The following is a 22,888-nucleotide window of genomic DNA, read 5'->3' as shown; positions in this document are numbered from 1 at the left end:
GCAGGTCACGTCCAGCACAGACCTGGAGCCCAGTGCACAAGCTGTCTTCAGACATGGGTCCCCACACAAGGGGCTGGAGACAATAGAGCAGAGGAGGGACCGGGACGCAGCGCCCTGTGGGTGGCAAGGACTTCAGCAAGGACAGCTGAGATTCCACCAAAAGGACACAGGAGCCACCAGGCCTCCTGCCGGCCACCTATGGGCTGCGTGAGCATCAGTGAGGGACACTGCCCAGAGCATGGCACGACTTGTCACCCCACCCGCCCCAGCTCTCACCACGGCCCCGGCACAGCCCTGCCCCAGCTCCCCCCACGGCCCGGGCACAGCCCTGCCCCAGCTCTCTGACCAGCTCCTCATCCTGTCTCCTCCCGGGACCAGCCCGCCATCCCTGACTTGAACTCGGGACTCTGCTGACCCTCCAGCCTGGTCTGACAGGCTCTTCTAGACAGCGTGAGTGGGCAGGGCGGGCTGCAAGGCGGGCTGCAGGGACTGGGCTGCAGGGTGGGCTGCAGGGCGGGCTGCAGGGACTGGGCTGCCGCCGCAGGCTCCCAGGTCCAGGCAGCCGGGCGGGCCTCTCTGCTGCAGCGCGTCTGTAAGGCTGGGACCGGGCCGCAGCTCCATGGGCTGGAGACCTTGGCACAGTGCCTGTATGCAGGGCCAAATAAACGCTCACCTAGGCGACAGCAGACACCTGCGCAAACAGGCAGAGGACCCTGGGAGCTGAAGACCTTCACTGAGCACCCAGGGCACTCTTAGCTGGGAGCTGCTGTCCAGTGTGACACACAGGGACTCATGACCACAGGTCGCCACCCCAGTGCCAGAGTGTGCCTGCTCCCCTGGGCCTGGGCCGTGCACCCTGAAGCCCTCTGCATAGTGCACGGGCTGCCAGGAGGCCATGGGGCAATGCCGGCTGGTGCTGATGGGGATCGTGTTGGTCACTGTTCCCTGTGGGGTGACCTCGCCCAGGCCTGGGACTGCAAAGCTAGGGTTCAGTGGCATGGCCAGGAGCAGACAAGGGGCCCACGGCAAGCCAGATGACCTCTGTTACGGGCCAAACGGTGTCTCTCAAAGTTATGTGAAGTCCAAACCCCCGACCTCACAGTGTCCTGACGTGGGATAATCAAATTACAATGAGGTGATCAGGAAGGCTAAGAAGAGATTAGGACCCAGAGACCCAAACAGTGGACACAGTGAGAAGGTGACCATCCCCAGCCAAGGAGAGGTCTCAGAAGGAGCCACCCTGCCCATGACTAGATTTTATCGTTCCAGCCCCCAGAGCCATGAGACAGCAAATCTGTTACGTAAGGCCCAGACCCGGACTTGTGACGCGGTCCCAGCTGACTGATACGCTGTCTTTGCCAGCATTGTCTGATGAAGTCACATAACTCCTGCTGGTAGACCCGAGGACTGACAGATCCCCTGATGGGGACAGGTGGACCGGGAGGGGCACCTGTCGGGAACATGGAACCAAGGAGTGTCCCTGGACCCATGCTGGTGGCTAACGAGACAGAGGTGGAGGAAGCCCATCCTGCTGCAGTCGGGGCCCACAGAAGCCTGTGAGCCTCCCCACGTGACCCTCTTGCACAGGGCTGCAGCCCCACGGCTCTGGCCAGCCCTCCTGCCCTCAGGCCACCTCTGCACTCCCAGCCTCCTGTCCAGACCCCACCTTCCTGCTTTGTACTCCAAGTCACTGAACCTGCAGTGGCAGGATCCAGCGCTCTGCTCCTGCCTGGCCAGGCGCCACCTCTGTCCCCACCCCTGTCCTGCCTCGGTTTCCCCTGTGAAGCCAGTTCCAGCCTTCACGCTCTGGGAAGGGCCAGCACCCAGTGGCCCAGCAAAGTGGCCTCAGTCCCAGCCCTGCTGCCGGGCGCTCAGGGGGCAGGAGGGCATGCCAGGTCCAGGCTGCATGCCCACCCTCAGCAGGGCCCGGTCCCGCCCTCCCTGGACGGGCCGCCTGCAAACCTTTCCTGTGGTAGACGGTGAACACGGCCTTTAATGAAGCCGCAGCGGCTGTGCCACGTCTGTGCCAGATAAAATCAAGAGCCAGGGGCCTGGGGCACCGAGGGGCTGGTCTGGGCACCGAGGGCAGGTGCGATGGGTGCCCTAGTACTTGAGCAGCCAGCGCGGCCGGTGCGGGCTCAGGGAGGTGAAGTAGGACCACCACCAGGGCTTGCTGCCGCTGGCCGCGGGCTGCCTGCGGGCGCCGGGGGGCTCGAGTTCCGGCGGCAGCGGCTCGTCCTGCAGGCCACCCCGGCCCAGTGGGTCCCGAGAGGCGGGCGCCGTTCTCTGAAGCTCTCGGAGGAACTTCTTGGGTCCTGTCCCCAGAGGCTGGAGAATGAAGTCCACACGGCCGGCCCTCTTCATGCGGAGGGGGATGGTGACCCTCTTCATGACTTTGGAGTAGCCGGGGGCTTGGGCGATGACGATGTGGGAGCCCGGGGGCAGCAGTCGCCAGTAGTCACCGTCTGGGGCTTCAAAGAGAGTGAAAGCGACCAGGGGCTGAGGACCAGCGTCAGGAGGCCGGGGCTGGTGCGGCTGGTCAGTGCAGGGCAGCGCGTGGACACACGTCCACACTCTGCGACTCCCGGCCATGTCCTCCCGCTCTCCGGTGGAGCTCCTATTCGACCTCAGAGCCCTGCCCTGTACTTCTCTGAAGACGTCACAGACCACCCCAGCTACGTCTGCCACACTCCGTGACCGTGTCAGCGAGCTGGACGGTCAACCAGCATGAGGCCCCTGAGGCCGTCAGAGCCCACACTGGCCTGGGGTGGAGGCAGCGCCCAGCCCCCGGGACCCGGCCGCCACCAGGTGGAGGCCGGGAGGGTGCTCACCTGTGGTGATGTCGTGGCGGATGCCTTTGACCAAGATGCGGGCGTTCTTGACTGGCTTGCCAAATTTGTCCATCACCACACCTTTGATGCCCCGGTGCACCTGAGGAAGCGGGAGGCCCGGAGATGGCGGTGCGTGTTCCAGGAAGCCCAGGCAGCCGCCCACCAGCCCGCCCGCCTCTGGGGTCTGGGGTCTCTGGGGAGCCGCCTGCTGGCCCTGCTCTGCCACCCTTGCGTGGTCTGCGGAGCTCACTCCTCCCTGGGCTTCAGCTTCCTCCGCTGTGAATGGGGGTGACAGGCCAGCTGCCCTTCACCCGCCCGGCCCGTGAGTGACCCGCGGTCCTCCACCTCCTGGCCCCACATGGAGAAGACCTTCCCTGCCGGCTTCCGGGCTGCCGCCGGGCCTCCCCAGCTGCACGGGCCTTCAGCCTCCCTAGGAACAGAGGCTCCTAAGGCTACATGGGCCCCAGCGCAGACGCACAGGGGTCTTGGGCCCTGGTGACAGCCCGGAGGACCCCAGCCCGCTCCATGACGCTAGTGAGCGCCTTGGCACTTGGTGCTGCCTGTGCCTGTTGACCCCACCCCGTGTCGCTGAGAACGGGACCTGGACTGTGGAGAACAGCCACAGAGCAGGGCAGCGCTGGCCCTGGGCATGAACTGGCCCCCGTCCCGCCCTCTCCGCGAGGCCCACGGCTCTGGGGCTCTCAGCCTTGGGAGAACCAGGAGCTCCGTCTGCCTCAGTTTCTCAACTACACAATGGGGGTCAGTGAAGCAGAGGCACCTGTGGGCTGCAGGGCCGTCCTGACAGCAGCTGTGGGGACCCCAGCCCAGCGTCACCGCCCATCTGCATCCATGGGAAACGTGGGGCAGGGGGCCACAGAGCGGCCCCAGGCCGGGGGCTCCCACACTCCTGACCCTCTCAACTCTTGGTGGCCTCGCGGGGCCTAGGGAAGACCCGGGTCCCTGTCCGAAGGCTCCGCAAGTCCCGTCTGCCTAGGCTTTGGCCAAATCCAGTCTCTGGAGAAAACTCAGGGAAGGGCACGTGGCTCTTGATGAGCGCGTGTAGGGTCTCTGCCTCCGGTCTGCTGCAGTGGGCTGTCCCCGCTCCGCCCGCTCCGGCTTGGCCTACCACGTGCACCAACTGCCCACAGCTGGCAGCCCAGTGGACCTGGACAGGGTCCATCCCATGTGGGCTTGTTTAGGTGACTGGAAGTGGGACTTCAGGTCCTCAGGGGTGGGAGGTAGGGACAAAGGGGATCATGGGAGAGGCCCCCATGCCATGTAGCCTCTCTGAGGCTCACAGGGGGCCCCAAGTCCCCCACCAGGCTTCCGGGGCTCTGCCTACCTGCCAGGTTTCCCCTCTGCTCTGCGGCATTCCTCGGCTCTGCACCCCGCGGTGCCCCCCAGGCCTCCACCCAGGCCTCCACCCAGGCCTTCACCCACTGTCTTTGCCCCTCCCCTTCCAGACGCTCTCCTCCTCCAGGAAGCCCTCCCTGACCACTCGCCAGCCCCGGGCTTCTGGTCTCCAGGCCCTGGCCTCACTGAGATGTTTGTTCTGCCTCCCCGACCCCAGGGCAGAACAGGGCTGGGCACGGGGCCGCAGGAGTGGCCCCACCCCTAGTGCGCCAGGCTTTCTCTCCCACCCAGCCCTCTTGGGGCGATGCGGGCGTGGTGCACTCCAGGAGAAAGAAGCGCCACCCTGCACCCCCAGGAGCAACGCAGACGCCCCTGAGGCCTGCTCAGGATCACCAGGCAAACAGCCTCAATTGGCCACGACAGACTCGATCCTTATCAGAAGGCTGCGCCGGCCTTCCGGGGGGGTCCGTCTCAAGAGCAGCAGAGCGCGGGCCATCCGAGCCGCACGCGCCATTAAATCTTCATAGCCCGAGACTTCACGTGCAATATCCACCGAGAGATCCCAGCTGCTCTGAGGCTCCTTAAAACTCGTTTTCACCAGACAGACGTCAAATGGAACCAGCACCCCAGGGCCCTTATCTCAGGAGAAGACAACCCTGGGGCAGCCAGTGTGGCCATCAGAAAGGCACCTGAGCAGGCGACATGATTCGCTGTCATCTGGAGATTGGCTTCTTCCTCCTGCCGTAGTGCTCCTGCCCAGGGGGCCCTGCTCCCCTCTTACCTGGAGGAAGGTGTCTAGAAAGGAGGGGCTTGTGGACAGAACAGGAGTCTGGGGACAGAGATCTACGCCTGAGCTGCAGGCAGTTGCTGGGTCACACTGGACCCTCTGTCTCCTCCTCTGGATGTCTCCAGACCCTTGGGCCCCACAGCAGCGCCATGATTCTCCCAGGCCCCACCTGTAAGTGGGTGGCCCCACCTCCGCCATGTGCTGTGGGCGCCAGCTGTGAAGCACCCTGTACTCCACCCTGGCGATCATCTCTCCCTGAGGGCCCGCGTCTTATCGGGACACCTGGGACAGCATGGGATCTGGGTGGTTCTGGCAAAGGACATCGGCCGAGTCCAGGACCCACGTCGTCTTCCCTGAGGCCTCGCGGGTCCCCTAGAACCTGCAGCACCGCGTCCAGGCTGTGCTGGGCACGCCAGGGGCATTGGGCACCTAGTCCCCCAGGCAGTTTGGGGAAAGCCTTGGCTCTCTGGGTCCATCAGGGGGTCACTGCAGCTGTGTTCTCAGCTGTCCCCGCTCGCGGCCGACCTTCCTGTGTCCGGGTGGCCTTAGTCCTGACAGTGGCTGTGTCTCAGGCGGGCCTCCTCTGACCCAACCTCCGACAATCCATGCCAGCTGGTGCTGCTCACTGGGGCCCACGGACACCTGCCCCTGCCCCATCCCTGCAGCCCCAGCCTGAGAGGTCTCACGCGTGCCCGTCGTGAGCAATGGAAACCGGCACTGGCCACCCCGCCCGGCTCACCATCTCCAGGAAGCTCAGCAGCGGCTCCTTGTTGTGCTGCCAGAGTCCGTAGAGGGCCTCCTCGGGGGGGAACTTCACGCAGCCCAGCTCCACCGTGATCTCGAAGCAGTTGCTGTGCAGGTAGTTGAAGTCGGACATGCCTGCGCGCAGGGCCACAGTCATCAGGCCGGGAACGGACACGCAGGGCTCGGCCCACCCTGCAGATGAGCAGCAGGGGCAGCGGGCACAGAAGGCCTCCCAGGACCACAGAGCAGGACCATGAGTCACGCCCACGGGCTTCAACCTCCCTCCCCCGTCTGTGTGGATTGTCCGGGAGAAGCCGGCACCTGGGGCCGCACAGGCCACCCCGGCTACTGGCCTGCCCCAGCCCAGGAGTCTGACAAGGACCATACGTCCATTTACCTGGACACTGCCCCAGCAGCAGCCCAGGGACACTTAGCATCTCCACTTTCCAGGGGCAGCGTGGGCCTGGGAGGGTTGGACGTCCAGCCAACCCCACGACTGGCAGGCTGGGAGGACAGCAGCTCTCGCTCTGCTCTGGGCTTGAGTCTCCAGGCCAAGAGAAGCCACTGCCCCCAGAGCAGGCCTGGGCGAGTGGAAGGATGTCCACCCTGGCCAGGGGCAGCTGGGTGCCAGAAGCTCAGGGCCTCCTGGGACCCCATGGTGCAGCGCTGCTGTGCCCGTCACTGTCGGTCCCAGGCAGGGCCTTGCCACCCACCTGGGACCCGTCTGGCCCTGCCACCTGCCCTGTCAGCTGCAGAAGGGGAGCCCGGTGGCCTCTGTGGGCCCCAGCCTGCCCTGCGGGTCCTTTGCAGACGCCAGGAAGGCAGCCATGACTCAGGCTTGGGGCCTCTGCCGGGGGTCAGAAGGCCCACACACCTGGGTCCTGGGAGGAAGTGAAGCCGCCCAGCCCTGGGAGAAGAGGGCCTGGGCCAGCATGGACAGCAAGGGACAGGTCACCTGTGCAGAGCTCCTTTGCAGGAGGATGGGGGTGGGGAGACCAGCTCACAGCCTGGGTCCCAGCTCCCACCTGTGGCCCCCAAACGAGGCAGCCTTTCCCTTGTCCATATCCAGAGCAAACCATAAGTTTGGGGACACCAGCTATGGGGACACTGTGGCCAGCCCTGTGGGTGCCCCACACTGTCCCTTGTGGTCTTTCATCTAGGGCAGTGCCAGTCAGCAAGAGTGCAGGCACCAGATAAAGCTCGTCCAGAGAAACGACCCAGCTCTGGCAGTTCACCCCGAGTCCCTAGTGCACGGACATCCCACACTGGGGTGTATACTACTCCACAGTCTGCTGTCTCTGCAGTGCCAGCTGCACCGGGCCCAGGGATCCTCCCTAACCCTGAAGGGCAATGTGTATGGTCAAGCGTGGCATCACGGGGCGGGCACAGGGGCACTTTTCACCACGTAAGCAACAGGAGCCGCCTCAGCAGGAGGCCAGCCTGGCTCCTCCCCTCCCACCACTTCTCAAAGGTCCCGGCCAAACTCCAGCCAGACTCCCCCCAACAGCCCACCCAGACCGCCGGCCTCTGGGGCTCCGCCTCCCCCAGCAGCCGCACCTCCCGTGAAGCTGTACCAGTCGGCGCCGTTGATGATGCTGCCCCGCTTCAGGAAGTTGCCCCCACACCTGTCCTCCGACCTGTCCATCATCATTGGGTGGACATCGGCATAGGCTCTGGCCAGCAGCTTGAACATCTGGAAAGGAGAGAGAAGAGTTCTCCACACGGCCAGGCTGGGTGGGGGCTCTGCAGGGTGCCCCAGCGTAGGTGGGGCAGTCGGCGAGGACCGGCCCGGGGCACAGGCAGGAGAGGGACGGTATCTGGAGGAGGGCATGGCCCAAGCCCAGGCCCGGGAGGGTCACGGGCAGCCTCTGGGCAGGTCGCTGGGTCCGTGGATGGAGGCCAGGCACACCTGCTGGACACCTGCTTTCTGTGGGGAGGGGCACACTGTGGAGCCAGCAGGGCCGCGGGGTCAGCCTGGCATTGACAAGGCTTCTCGCAGCCGGGCAGGGGCGGCGGGCAGAGGCGGGGGCGGTGGTGGCAGTGCAGAGAAGAAGCTGGCCTTCACATCAGAGCAGGCTTCGTGGGGAAGGGTCATTGTCCCCACCCCAGGGCTGGCCAGGACCCTCCCTGGCCACCGCCAGCCGGCCGAAGCCACACGTTGGAACACTGGACTCTGCCTGTGGCACCTCCCTCCCAGCATGTGTGGCCTGGACACCTCCCTGCCCAGAGCGTCCCACACGGGCCCCCTCCTCTGAGGCAGTCCAGGTCCTCCCTGGGGCAGGGTCTCTGTCCTCCGTCAGTCCTGGGCTGGGCATGGGGCCTGGCCCAGTGAGAGGCCCTCCAAGTGTGGGCCAGATGGACAAAGGGACGCCCTGCACTGGGACACTTCTGTCCTGGGGGGGCTACTCTATCAGAAAGGAGGACACCAGGAGGCTGGGTGTGGAGGTCGAAGTGAGGTTTCTCCCTGGTAGGGCCCTGAACCCAGGACCTGGGGTCCCCACAGGGATGCTGTGCTCATAGATATAAGCCAGGCACCCCAAATCTGCCCCCCTCGTGTCTTTTGGCCCTGAGGTTAGCAGGCCAGGGACGCTGCCACCGGCAGCCCCCAGCACCCGTGGGCAGGTGGCCACCACCTGAGGGCATCTGCCGCTCCTGCAGGGAGGGTGTGTCAGGGAGAGGTGCCATGGGAGCTGCAGAGTCCCCTGCCACCCGCAAAGCAGACTCGGGCCTGGGGGGCCGGCAGCTGAGCTCTGCTCCCCCGGCACCCCCAGGCCTCTGTCCTCGCCATCCCTGCGCTGGTGCTGACCCTGTCCCCAGAGTCTGGAGGCCGGAGGGGACAGCGGGGCACGGCCAGACGGGACTGCAGGTAGAGGAGGCAGGTGCTTCCTGGAGAGGGCGGCGTGGACGGGCACGGGACCTGACGCGGTCCAAGGCCATGGAGAAGCCTCGCTGCTGGGCCTGGTGAGCTGCTGCCCATCGGGTGGCTGTGCCGCAGGGAAGGCGGAGGTGGGGGGTGCCGCCCAAGGGCCTTCGCGGCTGCCCGTCCAGGGGCGTCACGGAAGTCCAGGGAAAGCCCACCTCAGGACTCCCGTCCGGCCCCTCTTCACGCTCCCCACCCACCCCTGGGACGCTGGTTTCCACAGAGACCGTGCGGGCTGCAGGGCTGGCCATCGATCGGTGATCAATGGCTGGTGGCACAGCCCCGTTTCTCCTGGCTCTGGCGGGACTCGTTGCGGTGAGCCTCGCCCGAGGGAAGCTCTACCCTCTGAGGCCGAGGAGCTGAGCCCACGTCGAGGGTTGCCTGCTGCCCCTGCCCTCTGGGGCACCAGGGCCCCGGCAAGGCCAGCCCCGGAGGCCACCCAGCCCCGGGGCACTTCCTGAGGTCTGAGCCCAGAGACCAGCACCCGCTTGCCCTTGGCTTCTGCGGATGTCAATCAATGAAGCGGGGAGTGAGGGAGGGCGTGGGGCGGGAGGGGGCGGACGAAGACCCTCAGGCTCGGGCACTGCCCTCGGCTCCCTCTGCTCGCAGGTGGGCTGGGTGCTCGTCCTGTCCCCTGCTGCAGGTGGCCCTGATCCCTGGCTCTGCACATGCTGCCACCTGCGCCTCCAGTGTCCCTGGCTGTCCCTCATCTGGAAATCTCCAGCCCATTCTCGGGCCCCACAGAGGAGCCCCTCCTGTGGAAGCCCCTGAGCCCAGGCCAGGTTGGGGGTTCAGCACACGCACACGGGCTCGGGGTCCCCGTGACACACACCTGCCCCCTGCACCCTGGGCGTCCCTCTGCTCCTGTCTACTGTCTGTCCTCTCTCATTTCTGCCTCCATCTGCCCCCACAGAGCTGCGTGGCTGCAGGGGCAGGGGTGGAGGGCAGCTGGACCACCCACCCGTGGGCCAAGGCTTGTGCCCTGGGGCTCTCAGTGCCCAGAGGAGGGGCACCACATGGTTACCCTGGCCTCGCCACACAGGATGCAGGGGCTGCCCACCAGGAGGGCCTGCATGGGTGCCCTCAGCAGGGAGCCAGTGCCTGGCTCCCCGGACAGGGCCCTGCCTCCCCTAAATACTGCCTGGACTGGCCCTGTAACTAAGCCTAGAGGTCAGGTCTGTCCGGGCCACAGCTGGGGCAGGGCCAGGCCTTCCAGCTGTCTGCTGTGTGGACGGGGCAGGTGGAGGGCTGAGGGGTCAGCAGGGGCAGCGGTGTCTAAGCTCTGTGCACTTGGCTGAGGGCTGCAGCCGTCTCAATCACCACCCCGTGCCCTCATCCATGCAGCAGGAAGGACCAACGCCCACGCCCTTCCCCGATCAGCAAGAGCCTCGGTGCTGTGCACGAGGGCCCTGGTCAGGGCTGGGGACCCTGGGGAGCCTGGCCTAAGAGAAGAGGGGTTGGGAGGGTCTATGAAGAGTGGTGGACGCCGAGGCCAGAGAGCAGAAGGGCCTCACCTGAGCCCACGGGAATGGCAGGGTCAGAACTGCTGCCCACTCCTTTGTATCCGCTGACCAACGTGGAGCCCAGCGCTTGATGAACTCGCAGGGCCCCCAGGCAAGGGGAGGGCGGCCAAGGACCCGGGTGGGGCTGCCGTGCACGCTGCAGCACTGCCCTCTGCTGGCCGCGTCCGGACTCGCACCCTCCCCTGGGCGAGCGGGAAACACTCTGGTGGCCTCTGGACGTGGCCCCAGGAGCGAGGGACTGCTTCCTGCTGGGCGGGGGCTTCCCGGAGGAGGGGGCCCTGGGCACAGAAGCTCCTGAGGGTCCCACTGAGCTCAGGGCAGGCGGGCACTAGCCGCCACCCCTGCCCGGGTGCCTCGGCTCACCTTCTCGTCGGGCGTGGGCGAGAACATCTTCTCCTCCAGAGGATGCTTGGAGAAGTCGAAGGGGTAGGACACCACCAGGTCCCCGCCGTGCAGGCTGGCCGAGAGCACGAAGGGCGCCGTGCGCATCCACTTCATGATGGCCTTCGTCTCAGGGGCCACCTGCCGGGGAGGCGCCCCTTCAGGGCTGGGCACCCACGCCTTCCCGGCACCCAGCCTGCCCAGGGCCCTGGTTGGACTCCGGCCGGCCTTTCCTGTTCCATCCAGCCTCCGGCAGGATCAGGCTGGTCCCTGCCTGGAGCACGCGCCTGCCCCAGGGGAGGCCTCCGGGCAGCCCAGGGCCTGGGCAGGGCCACACGCCTCCTGGGGCCTCTGCAGCTCTTAACTGCGCTTTGTCCCTGAGTTGAGCGGGTGTTGGCTGCAGTGTCCCTGCCCACAGGACAGCCAGCCCTCGAGGAAATGCCCAACCCCACTCAGCCTTGAGCACGTAGGAACTCAGACAAGCCTGACAAAGAGCACATGAGTGGGCACTGGCAAAGGTGCCCGCCACACTGGCAAAGGTGCCCACCGCACCACCAGGGCCGGCCAGGGCAGCTTCAGCCAGGTGCAGGTCTGGGGGGCCGCTGGGACCAGGTGCTCCAACACATTCTTCCCTGATTCCCCCAAACCAGGGAGGCACTCTCCCCCTCGCACCGGTGGACACGGAGGCTCGGGGGCCAAGGTGCTCTTGCCCCAGGGACGGACATTCCAAGAGTCCCAGAGTAACCCAGGACCCAGCAGAGGCCTCGGCCACAGGCTGGACTAGAGCCCCGGGCAGGCAGGGGCAACAGCGGCTCCTACCTTACCCCACCAGTAGTGCTCCGGGATGGGGATGTGGTCACTGCGCGCGCCGCGCACCGAGGCCAGCCGGTAGTACTCAGACGTCAGGTCGGGGAAGTTGCGATTCAGGTCCAGATTCTGTGCATTCTGCCTCCCGCTTGTCCATCCATTGTAGCCAGCACCCTGAGAACACCGGACAACCCCAGGGAGGGTCAGCACAGCCCAGGTCCAGTGCAGGTGGAGGCCCCACAGGCCTCTACCTGTGGCCAGAAGGAGGCCAGAGCCAGAAGCCGCGGCTTCCTCCACTCTCAGCCACGGGCTGGGCGATGTGGTCAGCCATGCCACCCTGACCTCCTCTACCACCACAGTCTTCTCTGCCAAAGGATGTCCTTCCCGGCCACCATAGAAACACACGTGCCTGCCCAGCCCCCAAAGCAGGACCTTGCCGACACCTCCTGCCAAGCCCTCGTCACCCGGAACGGCAGGCACAAAAGGCCCTCTGCAGCAACCAGGCACTCAGGCCACGTCCCAGGCAGCAGCAACAGGAGCGCTCACCTCGGCCGCGGCCACCTCGTAGCCGTCGGGGTTCATGGAGGGCAGCAGGTGGATGCGGGTGGTGTTGAGCAGGCGCTGGATGCGGGGATTGCCCAGCAGGTACTCGGAGCACAGGTACTGGGCCAAGTAGATGAGCATCTCCCGCCCAGTCACCTCGTTGCCATGGATGTTGCCAATCAGCTTCACCTCGGGCTCCACTGCAGGCAGAGGTGCCGACTTGGGGCATCATCTCAAACCCTTGGGGACCCCACTCAGCAAGGGCGACTAGATGTGCCTGGTCCAATCCATACTTGTTTTGACCCAAGAACCTCTGCACAGTGAGGGTTCCTGGAGGCCAACACCCACTGAGCTGATTTCTTATGTCCAGCCATAATTATTAGTGTGACAAACCAAGGACACTACTAATGTGATGGGTGTCATCCATTCCTGTCACCCATTGAGAGCCACTTTCCACATTTGCACAAGTCAAGCACATTGGTGCTTAGCTGGGAAGCCAGTTGGCCCTGGGAGGGATGGGGAGAGGGTTGTGGGGAGGCTGGGTGTGTGGATGGGGAGGTGGCTGGGGGACGGAGGGATGGATGGATGGATGGATGGAAGGAAGGATGGATGGATGGATGGGCAGATGGGTGGGTGGGTGGATGGATGGTTGGACTGTGGGAAGAGGAGTCTAACAGGCCTGGAGGCTTCATTGGCAGCACGACCGTGGGAAGTTGCCAGTCCTCTGGGAGCCTCACTTTGCTCACCTGGAAGAGGTGTCTCTCCCCAGCACTATGTGCCCAACCCTTCAGCTGTGGAAGGGAACACTTATGTCCCTGACTCCAGAGCCCAGAGTATAATGACCAGGGGTCCTTGTGTGCCAGTCACCTCCCTTGGCCCTCTGCAAGGGTGGGAGCAGGACAGGTCTTGGAGATGAGAGCAGCCAGATGACCTCGCCCCTGGTGGGAGATAGGGCTTTGGGCTCCTGCTGGCCACACTGCCTAGGCCAACAGGATGAAGAGAAAGGCCCTGACTCCATTTGCTCGATAGCTTGTGAAGCCTGAGGGCTGAATGGGGTTGGTTCTGACCAATGTGACTTGGGGACAAGGATGGGCACAGACCTGGACTCAGTGACCCCTGGGTGTGCGCAGTGTCACAGCGGGGGCACCACAGGGTTGCCCTGGTCTCACCACATGGGAGCAGGGGCTGCCCAGCCAGGAGGCTGGACCTCGGCCAGGACAGCCTAGGTTTCTGCATGGAACCAGCGGGCAAGGTGGCACTCTCATGCTACCTCTGCTGGCCCCGCACGGCTGAGCCGGGCACACGCACGTGTACGTGCACATGGGTGTCCAAGGGGGAAAAGCCGCACCTCACTGCCCTGCTGAGGCGCGCTCCCTGGGCAGCGTGACCAGGCAGAGCCAGGATGGTGGCCAGGACGCAGGGCTGCACAGACCTAGCTGCGGCCTGGTGCTCAGGGCAAGGCTGGGGCAGTGAGGACGGGACACAGGGGGCCCACCCACAGGCGAGGCCGAGTTCTGCAGCCACCACGCTGCCCCCCAGGCCCATAGCTCCTGGGGACCTGCCCTCGCTCCAGCTCCCGGAGGACGGGCCTCCACCTCCCCAAGCCTCCCAGGGCTGCCTGCTGTAAATTCTGCTTCGTCCCCCATCCTTCCCTTCTAGGCTGGGTCCCTGTCATGATGAACTAGCCTCAGGTCCCATCCCCCAAAAGCTCAAGTGAAATGGACACTCAGGAGATTACCTCTGGACATGGCCGTGCACCAGGCAGAGCCCCGGAGGCTTGTCCACACCCTGAACCCCAGACACCCCCTGACCTGAGGGTGCACCCTGAGGCCCAGCAGCCCAGAGCACTTCCACAGTGCCCTCGCTGGACACTCACTCAGCTCATGCTGGCCAGGGCGGCCTGAGAACTCGATGACCAGCAGGTCCTTGCCGTCGAAGCTGCGCCCGATGCTGTACGTCTTGGCCACCTGGGCGCAGCGGGTCGCTGTCCGCTTCAGCACCCGCACCATCTGGGCATAGGAGTGGTGGGCGAAGCGAATGAAGTTGGGCGGCAGGTCCGAGGGCAGGGCCTCCTCGGCCTCCAGGTCCCCTGGGGAAGAGGGAGCAGGTGGCGCCGTCAGCCTGCCAGCGGCCGCGCTGCACCCCAGCCTCCCCTGCCGCTGCCCAAGGACGCGTCCTCCCCCAGCGCCCTCACCCCACCCCCACACACCGCGGCCCCCTGGGGTGGTCCTGCCAAGCTGCTCGTGTCTGGGTTAAGATCCTTGTGCTAAGACGTTAAGCAGGAGGACAGCAGAGGACAACGCCACGAGGTGTACGTGGCCAGCCGTAGTGTGCTCACCAGCCTGGGCACTGGGCTTCCGATGCAGCCAACGGCGGGGACTCTTGTGCCTCCGCCCTGCACCCCACTGCCCACCGACACCCACTGCCCCGTGCGCCAGCCCACTGGGCACGCTGCTGCTCTCCCTGGTCAGCGCCCACGGGGTTAGTGGGCACAGCTCTGGAGGCTCCTTCCAGCCGGTGGCCCTGCCATGCCCGCGCCCAGCTGTCAGCCACCAGTGCCTCCCCCAGGAGGGACAGGGAGCACCTGGGCAGGTGCGAGCAGGACCCTCACCCGCTGACTTTCCCAGTCAGTCACCGGAGCTGAAGCCACGGGACGCGGGACACGGGACACTGCTCAGTCCCGGGTGACCCGGCCCAGCAAAGCACAGGCAGCTGCCTGCAGGCCTCCTGGGGCCACAAGGAGCTACCACGTTTCCGAGTGGCTCTCTGGCCTGTGGTTTTCTTTCTGCTCAAAATGGTTGGTGAAGGGGAGGAGGGCAGATGGAACCAGCAATTTAGTGGTGGAGCTGCCCAAAATGATCTCTCTGAGCCTACTCCTTGGGCTTTCCCAGGGAGTGGCTTGGCCAGCCGCGGAGACGTCTGGATTCTTTCCCCAAATCCTGGGCCTTACTGGCTGCTCCACCGCCCTTCGAGCAGACAGCTCCCCTCCACCAGCATGCTCCCTGGGCCGCCGGCCGCGCACTGAAGCCCGCTCAGCCCTCCTCGGGGAACTCCAGGCGCAGAGCACCAGGATCGGCCCTGAGCCCCGCACGCCCACTGACGCATTACCAGGCACATGTCTGTGTCCCCTCCCCAGCTGTCCACCATGTACCTGAGCAGAGCCCTGTGCACAGCAGGAACTCGACATCTGTGAGGAATGGACAGATCAGTCCATCCACCAGTGACTGGCCAGTGCCACCCCAGCAGAAGAGCTTGGGCCTCTGCCCTCCCATCAAGCCACATCCACAGTGGCTACAGCAGCGGACAGCACAGGAGATGGCACCCCTCCCACAGGAGGCCCCACCAGCCAGGGTGGCACAGGCAGCTGCTCTCAGAATCCTCTCCTCTTACCAGGAGGAGCATGTAGACTTGGGGTGAAAGGCAGGGCCTGTGGCCCCACAGCATCCCAGCCATGCAGCCTCTGGGACCCCAAAGTGCAGCTCACTGTCCCCAGAGCTGCCCATCCCTCACCTCCAGCTGGTTCGCACAAGAAAAGGCCTGTCTCTCTGCGGTCCCCACTGCCCCCTGGACCCCCCGGGGCACCCAGGTCCTGCTGCAAGGGCTTCTCTCCTTGTGTGGCTTCTAGGCCCAGCAATGGCGGGATTGCCGGCAGTCGCCCAAGAAGCCGCTGCCGGAGAAGCCGCTGCCCCAGCAGCCCAGGTAAACGGCCAGTGCACTGCAGCTTTCCAGGGGAACCTGCAGCCAAGGACTCTGTCCCCTGGGCCACCACGTCCATGTCCCATCTGCTTCCCGAGTGTGGCCACCTCCACTGGGAGACTCCCTGTCCGCCTCACTGCAGCGGCCGCCCGCCCCGTCACTAATCCCCGTCACTAAGGCCCCTTCGCTCCAAGCCTCCACGGGCTGGGCTCACGACGAGGCTGGAAACGTCCCTGTGCCGCCCCCGTGGTGCCCATCTGGGAACAGGACAGTGCAGGGAGCTGGCTCTTCCTCTGCCTCTTGCCTGCCGCCCCAGAACACAGTGCCACTGTGCCTTCCTGATGGACCCTGGAGCCATCGGCCACATCACGATTCCCAGGAGCTGCACGGAGCCCAGAGGACCCCACCAGCTTCCCTCACCCCGAAGCGTCTCCAGAGGGTCGTGGCAGCCTTCCTCCTCCGGGGCAAAGTAGCGGGCGCAGTCCAGGAAGTAGGGCCAGGCCATGTCGATGGCGTCGAAGGCCGGCTGACAGGCCTCCCGCAGGCCCTCGCAGACGTGCCGGCAGGGTCTGCGCACACGGCCGCCCTCGCAGCGGGGGGCCAGCACGGCGCAGCCCAGCAGCCGCAGGTCCGGGTTGCACTGGCCCTCCAGGAGGTGGTGCAGGACGCTCAGCAGGATGTACTCGGAGCTGGACTCCACCGCCTCCCGCGACCGCTGCTCCAGGAGGGTGGGAAAGGCCGTCTGGCTATAGGCGGCGTCCGCACAGGAACTGAGCTGCAGGTCCACGCAGGCGGCTGCGGGAGCAGGGCCAGCAGGTCACACGAGGACCCCAGCCCAAGGGCTCCACCCGGGGCCGGGGCCTGCAGGGGTGGGGCAGCTGTCTGGCACCAGGCAGAGGTTTTGCCTCTCCCATGTGGAGGATTAGAAAGGACAGGCCATTTCTGTTCAGCTTTCCTCTGCTCAAAACTTCTTATCTGTGACTTTGACTTTCGAGCTGGGAACTGTTTTCCTAGTTCTTTAGAAGTCTGGTCTCTCCATGTAGAATGTACCAGACGCCCAAGCCTGCAGGGAGGCTCAGCCTCAAGCCCCAGACTCTGAATGAAGCCCAGTCCTGAGCACTTGGACACTGTGCCAATCTCATTCCTCAAGACGGCCCTGACCCACCCTGTTTCTCAAAAGAGGCAGCTGGGACCCTGGGGCCCACCCAAGCCCACAGGCTCAGCAGAGTTGGGAGCCCAGAACTGCACCGGGCGGCGGGGGGAGGGTAGCTCAGAGGTAGAGCATGTGCCCCCCCAAAAGAAAAGAAAGCCTGTGCACTTCAAGGCCTGCCTCAGCCCTCTGGAGCGGGCCACAGTGGGGACCAAGAGCCAGCAGCTGGCGGAGGGAGCAGACATCTGCAGAGCTCAGACGGAGTCAGATGGACAAGGTCACGGGCCTGGGCAGGTGGCCCCGTGCTTCCTGAGTTCCCTCAGCCATTCGGGCAGGAGCCCGGATCTGACTAGCGGCGCTGTTATCTTCTACCCACTTTGGGAGCCATGGCTCAGCTCTAAAGGCTCTGGAGCATGCGGGGCAGCAGCATTCCTATACACCAAAGGGGCGTGCAGGCACCGTACCGCTGTCTGCCACCGTCGGCCTGCGGCATTCACCTGCGGAGAGAGGGCGTCGTGAGCCTCCTGCTCCACCACCCTGCGCATCCTGTGAAGCAGCCACTGGACCCGGTTCTGACCACAGCCCACCTTCGCCCAGCGCTCACTGGGGACCCGGACCTGCTGTCCACCCGGCTTCATCTCAGTCCGTACCACAGCCCGAGGGCGGCAGGCGCCCTGCGAGCCAGGTGAGGAGACTGAGCCTCAGAAGTCTTGAGACCTACCTAAGTAAGATCCCTGGTGGCACGGTAGGTCCCAGGGCAGCCTCCGGCCCCACAGCCCGGGACTGGCCAGCAGTATGCAGGTGACACTGCTATCCAGGCTAAGCAGCCTGACCTAAAAATGCCCACCGTGGCCAGCCTCAGCTCCCCAAGGCTGTCACCCAGAGCACTGGGTCTTTTACAATCAGCCCCAAGGGCTTGTGACCCCATGTTACTAAAAGTCCTTTCCAGAAGGACATCCAAGCACAGGTTCCCTGTCCCAGGGAGGCTGGGATCTCACGCTTGCATGAGTTGGGGCCCATTCCCAGAAAAAAGGGCCAACACACATTGTCCTTGGAACTGTGGGGCTTCAAGGCCTCCTCACAGTCAAGTCAGGAGGACCCAGCAGCAAGACCCTGGCAAGGCCAGATGAGACTCATGCCAACCAATGTCACCTGCTAAGGCCCCGGTGCAAGCAGGACCGGGTGCTCTGAGCCTGAGGGAGAAGGGACTCTGAGGAGGGAGCTCAGGGTCAGACGGCGGCTGAGCTGGCCCTGGCACCTGGCCCGGAAAGGAAGGGCAGCTTAGTGGGAGAACGGGCAGCCCCACGAGGAGAGGGTCCCAAGCAGGTGTGGGCATGGGGCATGGGCAGGGCTGGGGCCAGCAGGATCTGGATGCCAGCCAGGCCTGACCGTGAGGCTGGTGAGGGTGCGGCCACCTCCCGCTGTCTCAGACCTGAGGGGCGAGAGCTCAGCGGAGCTACGTGCTCCAGCACCCATGTGGCCCCAGCGGGGGATGCCCAGGGGCTTCTGGGCTTGCCTGCTGCAGGAACCTCCGGTCCCCAGTGGACAGGCCACCATGGTCCCCATGATCCCCATACACACCAGCTGTCCAAGCTCTCCCGGGATGGCAGCATCTGGGACAGGACACCACTCCCAGGCCACACAGACACTGCCATTTCCAGCCTCGCTACTGACCAGAGGGCACACTGGCCTGTCCACAGGGGGACCTGGGCCCACAGGAAGACGCCTGTGACTCACAGTCCCTCCTCATCCTCTCCTGCAGGAGAGAAACTGGCTGTGAGCCACGAGGGCAGGCAGGGCCGGCAGACAGGGCCGGCAGGCGCCCAGCCTGGACGTGGGCAGCTCGGGGTCCACCCTCCCGCACAGCAGGGAGCCTGGCAAGCCCCTCTCTGCTGCTTCCCCAACCGAGGGGGCTCATCTTGAAGACACCCTGTTCAGTGCCCAGTCCAGGGCCAGCCTGGAAGATGCTCCGTGCTTGATTGCTCCTGTCCTGTTACTGTGCACCAGCCCTAATAGTGGCCAGAGGCACCCAGCGGTCCTAACTGGCTGGCATCCTGGGAAGACAGCAGCAAAAGTGTCTGGAAACAGCACAGCTGGGCGCACGCTGGCAGAGGGCTGCAGGTGCCCCTCCCATGCCCTGCCACACACACTGATGGGTAAAAGCAGTTTCTGTTCACAAGCGCAAAAGCAGCTGACGGGCTGGAGACCACCTGGTCAGCCACCCCCAGGGCACAGCCCCACCCTGCTCTCCTCACACAGGCAGGGCCGAGTATTGCCAGACTCACACCATCACCCACTGCAGAGGGACAGAGGCACGGCAGGGCAGACCACCAGTGTACGGAACAGCCGGCTGCTTGGGACATCGCAGCATCCTGTCAGCGCAGCTGAAGACAGCCAGTGATGTTGGAGGAGAAGCGGAAGGACCACAACCAGGCAGCGACCAAGCCAGCATCCTCCAGAGCCAGGTGTGAGCAGGGCCGGGTGTGAGCAGGGCCGGGTGTGAGCATTGCACTGTGCAGGGCCGGGTGTGAGCAGGGTCAGGTATGAGCATTGCACTGTGCAGGGCCGGGTGTGAGCAGGGCCAGGTGTGAGCAGGGCCAGGTGTGAGCAGGGCCAGGTGTGAGCAGGGCCGGGTGTGAGCATCGCACTGTGCAGAGCCAGGTGTGAGCAGAGCCAGGTGTGAGCAGGGCCGGGTGTGAGCAGGGCCGGGTGTGAACAGGGTCATTTGTGAGCGGGGCCAGGTGTGAGCAGGGCCGGGTGTGAGCATCGCACTGTGCAGGTCGGGTCAGGCACCTGCCTCACACTGACCACCAGCTGAGCGTGGGGATCTGGAGATTGACCCAGAGGCTCCGCTGGTCAGTGAGTGGAAGAACCAACTTGGCCTTGATCTGGGGCCTCTGCTGGCCTCAAACTCGAGGTGAGGACCCCAGGACCAAGCAGGCATCCACCCAACGCCTGCTTCTCAAGGCCAAGTGCCTGCTGGGGACTCGGACCACCCACAGGGCTCAGATGAGAGGGCGCACCTGGTCTCCTGTGCCTCAGGTCTCCCAGGCTGGAGTTAAGAACACTGAGGCCTAGGGAGTAAGCCCCCGCCTCGGTCTCCTCACGGTGCGTCAGGTAATGCTGCTGCCACACGGGAGCTGAGGTCCCACAAGGTGAGGGCCAGCAGTGCCTGGGCCCCGTGAGTGCTCAGCACAGCCGCTCCGGGGGCAGCGGGAGGAGGAGGAGGGCCCACCCACCATGACCCTCCCAGGCCACGTGGTCCTCCTGGGGCTCACAGGGCAGTAAGGGGCTAGCATCTGCCAAGCTGACCACCAGCCACTTCCAGGGTGCCCAGCACATGAAGGCCGAGCAAGGCCCCATGAACAGGGCATTCAGACATCAGACTCCAGCCTCACGGTCTGGAGGCCAAGAGTCAGAAGCCAAGCCGTGGGCAGGAGAGGAGCCTTCCTGCCTCCTCCAGCTCCTGGGGGCTCCAGGGGTCACTAGGCCTAAGGCCGTGTCACTCCAGTGTGAACACGTGACTCCTCTTCCCTATGTGTGTCAGTGTCCACATGCCCTCTGCTAGGGACACCCATCAGGGACTCAGGGCTCCATCAGAGCCAGGTGTCCTCTGCAATGACCGCGACAACCCGTTTCCGAGGGAGTTCACTTCCTCGGGACTGATACTGAGGGCTAGGACTTCTTTTGTGCAGGACACTCTTCAAGCCATAACAATGAGCAAGCCCCAGTGGGTGCTTCTCCGGCCCTGGAGTGGGACGAGATAGAGGAGGGGCCCAGAGTAGCTATGCTACTTGCCCGAGACACACAGCCAGTTATAGGGTGATGCTGAGCCTTGCCCAACTGGCTTGGCCTCTCTGGGCCTCCAGTTTCCATCTACAAATCATGGATGGACCCGACGGCCCGGAGCTCACTCTGTCCAACTCAGCACCCACTTGCCCTTGGAGCGGCAGAACGCAGAAGCAGGAACACCCAGACAGCACTTTGCACCACACCCAGCCCCCCAGGCAGGCCCTGCACACGCCTCCCTCAGCAGCCTCGGAAACTGAGGGTTGAAGGGCAGCCCCAGAAGGACCTGAACCTCACTGTCCAGCCTGGCCGCCAGAGCCGCACGTGGCTACCAAGGGCGTGAAAAGCAGCGAGTGAGAGTGAACCTGCTGGCAGGACGAGGCACACCCAGCGTGGGAACAAGAGGAGAAGACGCTTCATTAGCGATTTCTATATTAATGCCAAAATATTAGAAGGATCTTTTGGATGTGATAGATTAGAATTTTTGTTTTCAAAACTAATTTCATTTAGCGCCTCTTTCTCTTGGCTGCCAGAAAATGTGACATTCATTTGAGCTGGCATGGTGCTGCTGCTGGTGAGCCTCTTGGCCACGAGGGGGCAGTGTTTCCTCGACCCCGGACAGAGACTGAACTCCGTTCCCCCCTGGCGACCTCCCTCTTCATGGGACAATAGGTGCCTCCTCCCAGTCAGGGCTTCCTCCAGCAGAGGACTCCAGGTCCTCCACAGGGAAGGCGGCGAGGAGCCCAGGCTTACTCTGAACCCCCAGAGGCAAGAGGCAGGGTCAGGGCTGCCTCTGATAGCCACGCTGCCCGGGCCCACCCACATCAGGCCACCATCCGAAAACTCCCATGCTCCTCTGTCAAGAGGGAGCCTGGAGGAGGAAGGAGGTCGTAGACACCATCCCTGTCCGTGTCCTCAGCCCCAGAGGGAGAGAGCTCACCCGCCCATCCTGCGGGAAAGGAAGGGGCGCAGGCACTGAGCCCAGACGGGGTGGCCGTACTGCTCCTGGCAAGGCCAGGGAGGCTTCCCGGAGGTGGGGGCAGTGTTCCCTGATGAACTGCGACCCGGGACCTTTTCTGAGCACGCAAGTTCTTGCAGCATCTCATAGGCATGCACGGTTCATCCGGACACTCGGCAGATGCTCAGCAAGTGGAAGAACCCACTTGGATTTAACCTGGGGCCTCTGCTGACCTCAGAGAACTCGAGGTGAGGACCCCAGAAGCAAGTGGGCATTCACCCAACACCTGCTTCTCAAGACCAAGTGCCTGCTGGGCACTCGACCAGCCCCAGGGGTCAGATGAGAGGATCCGTCCTGGTCTCCCCTGGCTACACACACATTCACTGGAGAGCCACTTGGGCTTTTCTGCAGCAAAGGGGAAGAGACAGGTGGGGAGGAGGGCCAGAGGTGGCCAGGGCAGTCCTGGGCAGAGGGAGGGAGTGGGGAAGGGAGAGTGCCCGTGCTTGAAAGGGGCACATTGTCCTGGTGATCCACCTGCCAGGTCCAGGCAAGCTCTCAGGTGTCCACAGACCTGGGCACTTCAGATTCCAAACCTGACACTCCCTCATATGGATGCCCCTGGGGACCCAGCCCTGCAGGAGCAGACGCATGTCTGCCGCTGATAAGGACCCAGCGGAGGGGGACTGGATGCACCCGTTAATGGCCAGGGAAGTTGAGGACCAGGTCCTGGAGAGGAGGCGTGGCGAGGACCTGAGCCCTGACTCCAGGCCCAGCCGTGAGGCCCTTCTCAGGTGAGGTCACACACAGGCGCGCCTCCCAGGTCCCTGAGTCCTGCCCCAGATCCCTCTAGGAAGACCGCACCCCCAGCCCACTTCTGGAGACGTTGCAGTCCACATCACGCGGATGGGATGGGGGTAAGGATGAGAGCTGGCAGCCGCCAGGGTCCCCCCTGTTCCTGGAAGGACGCGGGACCTTGGACGGCCTCTTGCCCTGCGAAGTCCTGGCACCTGCTGGGTGGGACCCGCCTGCGGGGTGCCCCGCCAGCCAGCTGTGCCCGACCTGGCGCGGTGTCCCTCCGCTGTCCCCAGCCCGCCGCAGGGGCGCCGGGTCCCAGCCTCCAGGTGCTGGGGGAAACCCGCGCCCCCTCTGGGCAGAGGTCCCTCTACTGGTCCGAAGTCAAGGAGTCCGCTCTGGGGACCTTATCGCTGGGCCGGCCGTGGTCTAGCGAGGGGTGCGGGAGAGTTCCCGGGTCGGGCGCCGCGCTCTCCCGAGGGCGCGCGGGGGGCCTTACCCGCGGGGTCGGAGGCGCGCTCGCAACCCGGGCGCGCGGCAGCGGCGGCCAGCAGGGTCAGCGCAGCCAGGAGCAGCGGCGGCGGCGGCATGGTGGGCGCGGGCGCGGCGCGAGG

General features: G+C 64.8%; 1 protein-coding gene across 2 annotated transcripts; it reads right to left on the bottom strand.

The window, feature by feature from the left end:
* Positions 1-1,995: 1,995 nt before the first annotated feature.
* Positions 1,996-22,888, bottom strand: Cpz (carboxypeptidase Z). Of its 2 annotated transcripts, XM_047566496.1 has the most exons (11): positions 22,774-22,888; positions 17,200-17,232; positions 16,006-16,380; positions 13,766-13,978; positions 11,893-12,089; positions 11,359-11,520; positions 10,522-10,680; positions 7,273-7,408; positions 5,711-5,850; positions 2,832-2,931; positions 1,996-2,471 (listed from the first exon to the last, which is right to left on the bottom strand). In XM_047566496.1, exons 1-11 carry the CDS (start codon positions 22,862-22,864, stop codon positions 2,104-2,106), a joined length of 1,974 nt encoding a protein of 657 aa, XP_047422452.1. In that variant the 5' UTR covers positions 22,865-22,888; the 3' UTR covers positions 1,996-2,103. The 2 variants fall into 2 exon arrangements, with proteins under 2 accessions (XP_047422452.1, XP_047422453.1); XM_047566497.1 differs by lacking the exon at positions 17,200-17,232 and having other exon boundaries at positions 22,774-22,884.

The sequence above is a fragment of the Sciurus carolinensis genome, chromosome 10 (genome assembly GCF_902686445.1).
Source record: "Sciurus carolinensis chromosome 10, mSciCar1.2, whole genome shotgun sequence".
In the NCBI taxonomy this organism is placed as follows: Eukaryota; Metazoa; Chordata; class Mammalia; order Rodentia; family Sciuridae; genus Sciurus; species Sciurus carolinensis.
Note: the sequence above shows the minus strand (reverse complement) of the source record. Positions and strands in the feature narration are given on the sequence as shown.